The 13,842-nt window shown below is 37.9% G+C and overlaps 1 protein-coding gene across 1 annotated transcript in view; it reads left to right on the forward strand.

Annotated features, from left to right (window-relative positions):
- The window catches only part of ALDH1A1 (aldehyde dehydrogenase 1 family member A1), a 43,600-nt gene that overhangs the window by 10,507 nt on the left and 19,251 nt on the right, over window positions 1-13,842 (forward strand). The window contains exons 2-4 of the mRNA XM_079790671.1: window positions 2,219-2,323; window positions 10,090-10,230; window positions 12,302-12,431. Of these exons, the coding sequence (XP_079646797.1) occupies window positions 2,219-2,323; window positions 10,090-10,230; window positions 12,302-12,431 (376 nt within the window). The remainder of the gene's footprint in view (window positions 1-2,218; window positions 2,324-10,089; window positions 10,231-12,301; window positions 12,432-13,842) is intronic.

Genomic DNA, 13,842 nt, shown 5'->3' on the forward strand with positions numbered 1-13,842 from the left:
CTTTGATCACACAATTACAGTACAGGGAGTATTATTTAACAATGAAGCAAGGACTACAATTTATCAAACAGTATAATCAGTAGAGGCATGGGGGGTTGGAGGGAGCCCTGGGTTGGCGGCTGGGATCTGACTGCAGGCAGTTTCAGAGCCCAAAAAGGCCAAGTTATACTCTGTGAGTAGCTTAAGAGCTCAAGCTGCAAAACATCTAAATTTGGTCACAAGAGATGATATTAAAGTTTTTATAAGTATTCACACCACAGGCCTAACAAAATATAATTAATTCTATATCTCGTTTTTATTTGTTTTTTTTTTTCGTGAAATTATACAGTGGAAGGATGGAATTCTGGGTATGTCTCTGACAGGGTGAGACTTGTGCTCTCTTAATTTAAAAGCTATAAAGTCTAAAGAGGTCATATTATCTTGATGCAAATTTTGCAGACTGGCTAAAAAATCTAGGCAAGTACCATGATGTCTTTAGTTTTTTGTTTGGAATTAGGTGAGCTGATACATAGATTCTAACTTTAATACAAAGCAGAACATAATAAGTAAATTAATAGGGTACTAAAACACTATGTTAGAGGGAAAAAGGTTAAATCCAAGTGGAACTACTAGTAAAATCTTCATGAGTTGATTACATTTTAAGGACAAGTTGAAGTATAAGTACAAGAAAAGAGTAAAACTCCATCTGAGAAACAGCATGCATAAAAGGTGTGTGAAGCCGAAGGGCATGGTACCTGAGATAGCAAAATGAGGCTGAAACAAAGGTAAACTGTGGAAATAATAGGACAAAGGTTTGGAAAAGTGAGGTCATAAGCCACCTTATTATCATGCTAAGGAATTTGTGAACAAGAACTACTTAAATGTTCTGAGGAGGGGACAAAATCTGAACTAGGCTGATATAAGAAGATTATGATAACAGGGTGAAAATTAAATTAAATTTCAGTTAGGCAGAAGTGGGGGGGCAGGGAAAACAGGTAAGTTTCTTTATGATAGTATAGAACAAAGTCATCCAAAAGGATGACTAGGAATTGTGTTTCTTATTAACAGGAGAGGGAAAGTGTGTGTGTGTGTGTGTGTGTGTGTGAGAGAGAGAGAGAGAGAGAGAGAGAGAGAGAGAGAGAGAGAGAGAGAGAGAGAAGAGAAACAGAGAGAGAGAGAGAGAGAGAGAAACAGAGAGAAAGAAAATGTACTTGAGCACATTTTAGAGCTTAAATTTGAGTTAAGAGCAGCATAAAGCTAGAGATGACTGTGAGCTGAATTTGGGACACTTTGATTAAGGTCTTTCCCAGCCATCCCTTGGGGGAAAAAAAATACAAAGGTAAGGGCTAGAGATGCATAAAAGAAAATACGCTTTAAGAGTAATTACAGGATTCTATAAAATGGGTGTCTGATAGCTAGACTGCTGATTCATTCTAAAAGATGTTGGGCAAGTCAGTATTTTAATCTAAATTTATTTCGCTTCAAGTTGAAATAAGATGCCAATGTCTTTTTTTTTCTTCATGAAGGATAATAGGAATTTCATGGTCCTCATCTGTATTTCATATCCCTACCAGAGAAACAAGAATTTTCTCGATACATCTATCTTTCCTGTACCTCCAGATATGTGTCTTTGCACATCTAGTCTGTTCATCTGAACTGCTTTTCATCCCCATCCCCTTTATGTATTTATGCTTACATCATTTTCTTGTCAATTCCAGGGCTAGCACTACAATTCTTTTGAACTCCTCCAAATGCATAGATTGATGCTGTTTTGTCATATGAATAATTATATTGATGTCAACAGGCAAATAAGAATGCTTCTTCTTCCCCTTGTTTATTTATTTTACATGGGTGCACAAATATAGTGCACCCATGTATGGACTATTATAGGTCTCAGTAATGTGTAGTTATTGGCTTGTAGGTTCTTTAATTCAGTTTTAAATTATTTATTCAAGAATACTGAGTTTAAGCCCAGCTGGTGTGCTCAGTGGTTGAGCATCAACATATGAACCAGGAGATCATGGTTGGATTCTGGTCAGGGCACATGCCGGTTGTGGGCTCAATCCTCTCAGTGGGGCCCATACAGGAGGCAGCTGATCAGTGATTCTCTGTCATCATTGATATTTCTCTCTGTCCCTCTCCCTTCTCTGAAATCAATAAAAAATATATTTAATTTTAAAAAATCAAATTTGCTCCATATTTAAATGCCTGTTTGTCTATTTTCTCTTCCTCTCTACAGATCTTCATAAACAATGAATGGCATAATTCAGTGAGTGGCAAGAAATTTCCTGTCTTTAATCCTGCAACGGAGGAGAAACTCTGTGAGGTAGAAGAAGGAGATCGGGTGAGTTTCCTAAAACTAGTTTCATTTTATGCCAGATTTTTTGCTTGTTTCTCACCATCATGAGCCACAAGCACCATTTCAAGTTCAAGTAGACATGTCATGAAAATATGGTTTCTGGGGCCATCTCTGGGAAGGTACTCTTTTTAGTCACATTTACAAATGATGATGTAATAGCAGAATATAAAGGTTGAATAAATTACTCAAGGGGACATTGTTCATAAATGATGAAATCAGCATTCACATGCTGTCCTTTGATCCCAGAACTTGTGACTGGCAAGGCTACTGCCTTACCTTGTAATTATTACAAATAATTACACAGGGTAGATTAAATAGCCTGGGGAGTGCAGAGAGTAAAAGCCTTCAGATTTTTTTATCTGAACACGTACCTTAAAAAGTGTATGTGTTCGCAGCCTAATTTGAAATGATTTTCTGAGATTTATTTTGTATATTGTAAAAAAATGAAATAAAGAAGAAGAAAAAAGAAAAATTATTTTCTGGTCTTGCATTGTCCAGATGTGGTCAGGATTTAAATATTTGTCATGTGAGATATAAAATGGTAAAAACGTTTTGCTGCTGCATGAAAAGACCACTGGGAGATGTAGTCAGCAAAACCCCAGGATAATAGCATTCATGACATGTTCCTGTGGCGTCTTCATTCTGTCATTTCCTTCTTCCCAATCAATGAGGTCACTAATTTCATGGCATTAAATCTTGCAGACCTATTCCAAGATAGCGATAGACCCGAGGGGCTCCTCTGGATTTAGGGAGGGCCCTGGATTCAGGTTGCAGTAGTCGCAGTACAAGTTAAGACCCATGCCTTTAGGGGCAAGAGTGCAGAGTTTAGTCAGAGGGGTCAACAGCTTAAGAAGTAGAAGCAGAATAGAATGGAGACACATGTCAACTGCTTTCAGAGTTCACTTTCTCCATATGCTGGAGTTATCCATGCATAAATTCTTCAAGGGCTTTTCACTGTCTCTTTGGGGGGGGGGTGGAAACAAACCCTTGTTTCTGGCTTCCATCCCACCCACCCCCTCACCCCACCCCCCTTAACCTAAGAGTTTCAACTTCATCATGTTCAGTACCATCCCCCGGACATTACATGCTGTTCGCCGCCTCTGTGCCACAGCGCAGTGCAGTCCTCAAGACCTAGTTTAAATCATCTTCTGTAGTAAGAAGTTCCACTTTCATATTTACCTTGTTTGAGCTTCTGTTCCTTTTTGGGTAAAATGGAGAGGTTGCTGTCCTGAGCCTTGGTATTTCTGATGATTTCTCAGGTAATGCCGATGTTGCTGGTTGGGGTCAGGGTGGGGGGAATACACTTTAAGAACCTGATCTAAGGTCTTAAACAACACGTTGTATCTCCTCTCAAGTGTTCGCATTTAATAAGGTGCATGGACATTGACAGGTAAGAAAATTGATGATTGGAAACTTCTGTGATAATCGCTTTGCCCCTCTAAGAAATGTTATAAGACCAAATTCAGGCACAGGCATTCCGATGACGCCTGGTGACATATTCTAGTAGACCCGTAAGTCTGTGTCCTGTGAGCCATTCCCAGAAATCAGAAAAAAAGAAATTATTCTTCGCATTCAACAAAGAAGAATAGTTTTTATCAGAGACTTCCAGAGATGTGCACAGAACTGCATTACCTCAAATGTCTGCCTCGTGGCTTGAGTGGCTCTGTCAACACTGGGGAGGTGATAAAAGTAATAAAAGTCTAGGTGAGGACACAGCTGAGCCCCTGACAGCTGCCTACTCTTTCTCTCTAGAGGTACAAATGCCACCCAGGAGGGAGACAGCAGAGCTGTTTGCAGGTTGCAAGTAACAAAATAAAAAAATCTTGATGCTTTAGCTCTAGGGCCAGGACATTTCGCTTTGCTACTTACTGGCTTTCAGGGTTAGTTGTACCAGTAAAACAGATCTGAGCCTGGAGTGCCAGTAGAGATCTCATCAGGCAATCTGAGGTCTTCTTGGCATTGTTGGTGGAACCTTACTTTCTTACTTTCTTCCCCAAGTGCAGTGAGGGTGAGCTGATGATCATACCTGAAACTTCAGAAATATTTGTCATTTATTTGCTTTGCATTTATTGACAACTAGTCCTACTCATAGGAGAGCAGAAAAGTGTAGATCAAGGACACTCATTCGCAAGTGCAAGTGTAGATCAAGGACACTCATTCGCCTCCAGCAAAGCTTCAAATGGGGCCGTAATGCTGATCATGTTGGCTGGATACTTGGCACTCAAGTTAAATTGTTTATGATATAAAATGCTCATGGTTGGCAACTGTTCGCTTAAGATCCAGCACGCTTGTCATCGCATTCTCTTTTAGAATGATCTACTAACATTTGTTTTTAGGTAATTATTGCTGTTTTCACAATTTTGGTGATAAAAAAATGTATAGTAACTCCTAAAATTGCTTAGCCAAAGGTAGAAGTCTGCTAAATTACATATTCAGAGTAAACCTAATATACTGGAACTGACTCTTCAGATAATGAGCCAAGAAGGTTTAAGGATTTAATTGATGAGTAGGATGGAATTAACAATGGACTATATACTGCCTTTCAGTGGTATTATAAAGAAAGGAGGAGGGGCAAGAACAAATGGAGGTTACAAAGCAAAGCACAGATGTGGGTGGGAACTGTTTTCTTTTCCCTTCAGTGGCTCTTTTAGGCTACATTGACTAATACTGAAAACCGCGTTTAATACTAAAGCGTGACGTGACCAATAATTGCTGGGGATAAAAGTAAATGTCCATTAAAGTAAGTGTGATGACAGGTGTAAAAGTGAAACTGATCGGGTAACTCTTTTCTCCAAATCTGAATGAATTCAGTATAGAAATGCACAGTCTGAGAGTTTCATCCTTCTGTAACTATGTTTACAAGGCATTTGATTATTTCATCATCATTTGCATGATGTTTACACATTGAGCTTGGGTCCCTTAGCTCTAAAAAGGAACATTTTAAACCCTGTGCAGTAAAAATGGTAGCAAATTTGGCTTTCGTGTACCAGATTGTGTTCTGCTTAATTAAAAAATTATGACCTTGGAAAATGTTAGCCCTAGAATAAAAATACAACAAATGCTAGTCCTGGCATTTAAAAAATGAATACTTTTATATCTAATAGTTTCATTTAATGTAAAAGTTTTGTTATATGATTAAATCAATTAAGATATGATTTATTATTTACATGTCAATATAAGAAAATTATTTATATAAGGAGCATCTTTATAAAAATCAATGTAACAGAGTGAGTTTATAAAATAAATAACAAATTATTAAATATTTATTAACTGCTGATTGTAGGCATGAAACAGTAAGGAATGTGTTATAGCTTATAATAGAGACAGAAATATATATATATATATTCACTGCAAAAAGAGATCATTATCAGCATAGCCTTGCACAGCTATAAAACTGGATTTAGGAGTCAGAGATAGGATCAAATTTTGTAGGATGGATTTCATGCTGTGTTTCCTGTCTTGTAAAACAGGGTCTATGATGCTTAACTATAGCAGTAATTGTGAGCTGATAACGCATTTAGCATTAGTGCCTAGAGCCCAGGAGGCTCTTAACCAGTTAACTGCCACATGTACCAAATGGAAACCATTCCCAGTTCTTCCATATGCGCTGGGATATTTACGAATTTAGTTACCATAATTTTCTTTACAAACCCAGAGATGTCACTAACAAGTCTGATTTTAAAACTGGGCGACCAGATTGATATGCGAGGTTTGCGGCTACAGACGCGCGTGGTGTGTGGGGAAGGTCCACTTGCGTCTATAGACGCTTATGGCGTCCAATGGGTTAACTATCAAGCTGGATTAGTCTGGCAAGGGTTTAGGTAGGTTGTGATATTTCAGCTGGGTCTTAAAGAATACATGGGACTTTGAAAGTAAAAGGGGTATGCTGGTAGAATGTTCTAGGCAAGAATTACAAAAGCAAAGGTGAAGAGTTGGGCCAGATAGAGTAGAAAAAAATGTAAACGGAGGTTTGAGTACGTGAGGTGGGGCCCAAAATATTGAGTTTGGCCTTAGCATTATAGGCAAAAGAGGGGCAGTTGCAAATATGTGAAAGGGAAGGTGATAAGAAAAATATTTGCAGAAGATTAGCCTGGTAGAAACTGGCAAGGCCGTATGGGGAGAGAAGAGAATGAATGGGTTTGTGAAGGCTAGCAACAATATGAGATAATAATGGCCTAAAATAATGCAGAGCGGTGAAAACTGAAAGGAAGGATTAAAATGTATTACAACTGCTGAGAGTTCTTTTAAGGTTGTTTTGACTGCTACAACTACAATAGCAATTGCTACCATTTAATGAACTGCTAACATAATGTGTGTTACATAGAAAATGTGATTCAAGTGTTACCTTAGTCAATTTTCAAAACAACTCTGTGAGGTAACATCCCTATTTCAAAGATAAGAAAACAAAAGCTTAGAAAAGTCACATCACAATACTTTTCACTTCAGAATATTTTTTACATTTTGCAATATATTGCAGTGCTTATTTTGTTGTATCTTTCTCCCAGTCTGTTGAAAATTTCAAAACAGCAGTCTCTTTACATCAGTATGTTATTAGCAGCCTGATGATAAGAATGCTACAGAATAGAGAATTTAGCAGATCTTTATAAGATTGGATGGATGGATGGATGGATGGATGGATGGATGGATGGATGGATGATGGATGGATGGATGGATGGATGGATGGATGGATGGATGGATGACTCAAAGCTTACATAGCTAATATATGAGGAACCAGTGTTCACATGTATGGGTTGTTTTGTTTCAACGCGATATGTTAACTACCATTATTTTATTTCTGTTCCCACAAGATAAAATATAAGATGTGAGAAAAGTAGAGCATGATTCAAAGAACATGACCAAAAGAACATCCTTATTTATTGCAGCATTCTCCAGGGATGTATTTTCCTTATGGCAGAGTTACTTGTCTTAAAGCAAGATTTTTCCACATCCCTCTGAGAGGCCAGAATGTCTACAATGAACCGTATTTGGCTAAGGCTGATGGCAGAACACTGAGCAGAAGGGTCTAAATGAAAGCTGTGTCACAGAAACCTGTTTAAACATATCACAGCATATATTTTATAAGCTGTGGTATCCACATATCATGCTGGCAATTTCAGGTTCTTGTGGTTTCCTTTTTTATTTTTTCAACAGTGCCCTCCAAATATAACTTGGAAAAGGTTAGAATCTATGGCATAAAACAATGTCCAGATATAAGCAATCATTGTGATGAACTGAATACCTAACATGATGGTATATATGTTTCTCAGGAAGGGAAAGTAGTAATGCATATACTTTATTATATATACTCATCATTCTCTCAGGTTAGACAGTGAGATATACAACTGTATGATGTATTATAAGTGAAAGAATGTTTGCTTGTACTCTCTAAATATCATCTTAATCAGACCAGATTACACTTCTGAAATTTCCCTCTCACCCCAAATCATCTTAGTGTGGCGATAAATACTGCAAAAATAGTTTATTGGTTTTTATTTTAATTTGCAGGCTTATAAGTTTAGGTTTCTTAATTGAATATAACCTAAGGCAGGAGATATTAATTTGAAGTCCATGCCTCTCAAGGGGGTAATGTCATCTTTGAATGAGTTTAATTTAATTGTGGGAAACTTTAAAAAATGTAGAATAGGGCCCTGGCCAGGTTTCTGAGTTGGGGAGAGCGTCATCCTTATACACGAAGGTTGTGGGTTCAATTCCCAGTCAGAGCATATTCAACCATCAACCAATAAATGCATAAATAAGTAAAACAACAAATCGATTATTTCTCTCTCTAAAATTAATAAATAAATTTTAATGTAGAATAATTTTTCCCCTCAGATTCTCAAAAAATTATGTCTCCTGCGGAAAGATGCAACCTGTGGGCCGGGAACATAGCTATGATTGTGGAGCTTATGTAGCTCCATGTAGTGGCCAGACCTGTATACAAAATAAAGGGGGGGGGGAGGAAACAATCTATGTTTTTAAGGTGTTTACAACCGGTTTGATGAAGAAAAGGAAAAAAACACACACATGAAGTAATAATGGCAGAGGTGGAGACTTTTGTAATTTGTATATTCTGGTAGAAGCTCAGAAGAGGTATGAACCAGAATCTGGGAATGGAGTGGCCGCGGAAAAGTGTGTAACGAGGTGGACTAGGAAGGAACAGGAATATTAAACCCAGGTCAGAAAAAAGAATGAGAGTGAAGGCAATGTGGGTGAAGGCAAGGAGGCTAGACTGGGTGTGGCATTACTTATTTGACTTTTACTTGAAGTAATGCAATTTTTTTTGTTTTGTTTTCAAAAAGAAAGAGGGGGGAGGGAGAGCGAGAGGAAGAGAAAGAGAAAGAAAGAAAAGAAATTGACTATTTACATACTTAGGGATTCAAAGGATCTTTTTGTACCCAGCTGGGAAATGAGAGTGGGAAATGAGCAGTTGTCACATGCAGACCCTCTCTGTGCCATTTTCACTACCTGTATGCCTGTATGCCTTTTTTTTACACTGCGCATTGGGATTACAAAAGGAATGAGCAATATGTTTATAAAGTTTTATCTTCAACAGCAAAAGAAAGTTCTTATTCACCCTTCAATACAGGGTTGGGGAATGTCTGGCCCAGGGGCTTATTAGGCCCTCAAAATCATTTGGTCTGGCCCTGTCAAGGCATTAGGGGTGAGTTAATTAAATGTTTGACCAAATATAGCAGGCTAATTTTTAAGTTGGTAATTTTGTATGGCCTGCAAATGATGTTATAAATATGCAAATGGCCCTTGGCAGAAAAACGGTTCTCCACCCCTGGTTTAATAGGTTCTTCATGAGAGAATGCACAGACCGTAGCGTCCCGGAGATTAAAGAGGATAATCACCATTTTAGACCTTAAACTTTTCCTGGAGCTCTGGGTAACCAAGTCACCACAGCACTATAAAGACTTTGTGAAGAGCAAAGGCTCTACAGTCAGGCTCTGTGTAAAACTCGGTTTGGCCACTTTCAACTATTCACCTTGGGCACCTCTCTCTCTTTGCTTCAGTTTCTTCATCTGTAAAATGGGGAACATATTTGTTTCATAAAATTATTGAGAATGAAATGAGTTAATATGTGTGAGGTAATTAGAACCTTCCTTGACATAGGGCAAGTACTCAAATGAGAGCAACTCTTAAAATATTATAATATTTATGCCCTACAAAATCAAGCATGAACTATGTGTGGGGAACTCGTCATTCTAAAGATCAGGCAGCAGGTGTAATCCCAATGTACAGTAGTTGCGTTGATACAATGTGATAGACTTTGAGCTGAGGAAGACACTTTGGGGCTGCTTGTGAGGCACCTTAGTCTGTTTTATAGGCTTACTAGAGGCCCAGTGCACGGATTCATGTACCAATGGGGTCCTCGGCCTGGCACTCTCTCACAATCCGGGACCACTTGGGGGATGTCGGACTGCCGGTTTTGGCCTGATCCCCACAAGCCAGGCCGAGGGGCCCCACCAGTGCATGAATCTATGCACTGGGCCTCTAGTATGCATATAAGATCTTTGGTTAATCTCTTCCTGTCCCTCCTCCCCCCTTCCCTCTGAGATTCATCAGTCTGTTCCATGTCTCCATGCCTGTGCATTGAGCGTCTGCCCCCTGATGGCCAGTGAGCATCATAGCTACCAGTCGAACAGACTAACGGTCTCTTAGGCTTTTATATATATATATATATATAGATTGCCACCAGATTTGCTAATATGTTTAACCTACTGAATTGAATTGCCTTTGACTTGCAGGAGGATGTTAACAAAGCAGTGAAGGCCGCACGACAGGCTTTTCAGATTGGCTCTCCCTGGCGTACTATGGATGCTTCAGACAGGGGACGGCTACTGTACAAATTGGCGGACTTAATTGAAAGAGATCGTCTGCTGCTGGCAGTGAGTACTAACCAGACCAGGCAGCTAGTGAGACCTCTAGAAAGCATTCATTGTTTAGATTGCAAGTTGTTTTGATTTTGGTGATCACTACATGCTCTCTACAAAGAAATCAAAGAGACTTTATCTACCAGCTCTTATATAGGAACATTACCATTGAGTCTGTTTTTAGATAGAAATCTGTACTCTGGTTCTGGATGATGTTAACTTCTACTCCAAGAGTAGATTCTACAGTCTAAACTTTGGCAAACCCTGAGTTAAACCAAATTAAACAAATTTCTTTCCTGCACTCTGGAATTTCTGAGTGATTAACAATTACCATGTAGTGTGGATATCCTGGAAAAATATACTGGATTTCTCTAACTTATTTGACCGCTGACCTCTTTGAGTAGAAAATCTTATAGAGTTTTTTAAAGGTGCCTAAAATATTCCTAAATCTTATTTTTCCTTAATCTAGCCCTCCAAGACACTTAATAAATGGCCCCCTTTTCCCTTCCTGAAATGAATGTGCTTACAATGATCTTGATTAAATTATGTGTTTTTTTACAGGTGAAAAGGTGAGGAATAAAGAAAAAAATCCAATTATTCGTGTGTTTATAAAAATTATTTTATGTATACTACTTTTTAAAAAACATTTTAACAGTTAGATGAGTAAGCACATAAAATGGATGGGGGCGATTACTTCCTCATTTTCTTCTCAATTGGGTGTTACAGTGAAGCCAATTTAACAGAAACCAATACAAGATCAGGTTCCAGAGTAAATATTTATTACTTTTAGACTCTTAACAAACAGTAACAAAGAGGCCTGCATTTGTTTAAAAAGTCAACATTAGCAATTATAGTTCCTCAAAACACAATTTATTACTCAAAGATTCAGAATATATAAAACTATGCAATTAGAAGCTATATAAAATAAAACTACATTAACCAAAATGTCCTATAGGAGGAAAGAATTTGCCAAAATTGGCTTCTCTAAATTATCTGATATGTGGATTATAGAGAGTTGACTGTTTTCCTCATCGTAAGATCTTCAGGGGGAAAATAGAATAGGCATACAAAAGTCATGTGTAATTGAATTTTGAGATGGTGTGCAATATAAGGCAGAGACAGATTATATATGAGGAGAAGCTTTAATAGCTTATCACCTGTACTTTCCTGCCCCAGAGAACATTAAATTCCAAAGGAAGGGAGGAAAAGAGGAGAGAGGTCATCCCATAATGCTAGGACACTAGACTAGAAAATGTTGAACTTTACAGCCTGACCATTAAAACAATAATTATGAGCCCGGCCAGTGTGGTTCAGTGGTTGAACATGGACCCATGAACCAGGAGGTCATGGTTCAATTCTGTCAGGGCACATGCCCGGATTGTGGCTCGATCCCCAATGTGGGGCATGCAGGAGGCGGTCGGTCGATGATTCTCTCTCATCATTGATGGTTCTACCTCTCTCTCCCTCTCCATTCCTCTCTCTGAAAATCAACAAAAACATATTTAAAAAACCCAATAACTATGATAATGGCGGCAAAACTGGGAGTTTCACAATTAAAAATTCTGAAGAAACTCATAGATGAAAGATCCAGGGACCTCTTAACTTTGTGTGAATTGATTGCTTCTATCCAGATGGAATGCAAAAATTAAAAATAAATATTGAAGCTTTACTAATAACCACTGACACTAAATTGTCAGCCACATTTGTATTGTACAAGTGAAGTCTTGTTGGAACCCTGAACTGTCTAAGGAGACTGGTTGTGTGTGTATCAAATTGTGACCACTTCCTAGAAAGCTGGTGAGTTGGAGGACATTCAGAATGGGACAGAAGGAGCACTGGGGTTTAGAAACCAGAATCTTACTAACCTTTCTATCTAGATCTTGCTATGTGACCTTAAGCAAATCAAAGCAAGTCATCTTACCTCCTTTTTCAGTCTCCTTTTTAAGGAGGTTACTAGTAAACAAGATGACTTCTATTTCCAGAATTTACTAGCGCATCATTATTCAAAATATTAACTATGTATTTTTAATCTAAAAATTTACAGAAGTCTAGATTTGAGGTTTGATCTTTTTTTTTTTTTTTTCAGACAATGGAGGCAATGAATGGTGGAAAACTATTTTCCAGTGCATATCTGATGGATTTAGGAGGCTGCATAAAGACATTGCGCTACTGTGCAGGGTGGGCTGACAAGATCCAGGGCCGCACAATACCTATTGGTAAGTAGCTCTGAGGAGATTACTGTAGAGCTGAATAATTCCAAACACCCCCTTTAAAGATGTCAACCAAATAAGGCAAAATTATTGTCTTCCCGACTTTGAGACAATGCAGTTCTGAACCTGGAAGTTCAGCTACAATTCATCATTTGGCTTTTAAAATTGTTTCAGCATAATCCATGCAGAAGAAGATAACACTATAGATATTTTAGAAAATATTAAAGTGAGAACATTATTATGCTTGAATTACTGACTTAAGGCAATTTTCTTTCTAAGGGTCCAAACTTTTCTGAAGGGTCCAAACTTTTCAAAGAGGGCCACTGAAATTATTTATGTAGGTTATTCCTAGAGGCACTTAGACCCTTTCTAAATTGTAATTATTTAAGCCACTTTGCATATCATGTGTGAGTCACTTAGGATCCTCTGTGCCTGGTCTCACTTAGCTTAGTTACAAAAGGTTAATTAAACAAACCAGTTCACACATGGGACTGTTTTTATAGCCTGATTTGAGAATTTGTGCGAGTGAATATTTTGTGTGTTAGTATTTTAGTAGAGTATGCACATGATGGGATAGGAATATTTAAAAAGCATCATTTTGGAAGACATTATGGGTAGAAGTTGATTCATATAAAACTTACTGACTATAGAAATACAGCGCCCTCCAGGGCTGGCCCTGATGGGCATTTCCAATGTAATTAGAGCACCCAGCAGGAAGTTTAAAGGGGAGAGTGAAAGCCTGGTGATACCAAGAAATGTGGCTATTTTAGAAACTCTTACTTAACCCTTTGACAAAATGGGAGAAGTCAGTTAAAGTACCAATAGCTTTTGATAAGGAGCCTTCTTGCTATGATAGCCAGGAAGTTTTTGTGGGAACAAGGCCAGAGAATACACAGCACAGTTTAACCTCAGGACAACCACATCAAACTCAGAGGCATATAAAGCAGTCAAGTCCAGATTGAAAAGAAATGTACTTTGGACATTTTTTTTTTCATGGATTAAGAGAGTTTGCTTTTATTGTTTGGTAGGCAAAAAAAAAAAAATAGGACATGCCAGTAGGAAAGATTTATTGCTCTTGAGATTTTTTTTTTTTTAATTCTGCTGCTTTTCAATTTTACTATTGTTTAAATTATATTACTTAAAAATTTTTCCATCATTACTGGTAGAACTTAGAGCTTCCAGAAACAGAACTTTAATAGTCCTTTTCTTAGTCACACGCCTTTTACTTCCTTTCTTATGAAAGAAAGGAAACTTGGAGAATAAGGATGCTTTAGAAAACAGCCCTCCTGCATGGTGAGAGCGAGAATTAAGTGTCTTTCAGATCTTTTCCAATTTTGCATTTTGGCTTTGGCCTAATTCAGTTTTATGGTTTCTCTCATTTCAAATTGCTATGTAAGACTCAAATGTGGAATCTAAT

Source organism: Cnephaeus nilssonii (genome assembly GCF_951640355.1).
Source record: "Cnephaeus nilssonii genome assembly, chromosome: 14".
Classification (NCBI taxonomy): domain Eukaryota; kingdom Metazoa; phylum Chordata; class Mammalia; order Chiroptera; family Vespertilionidae; genus Cnephaeus; species Cnephaeus nilssonii.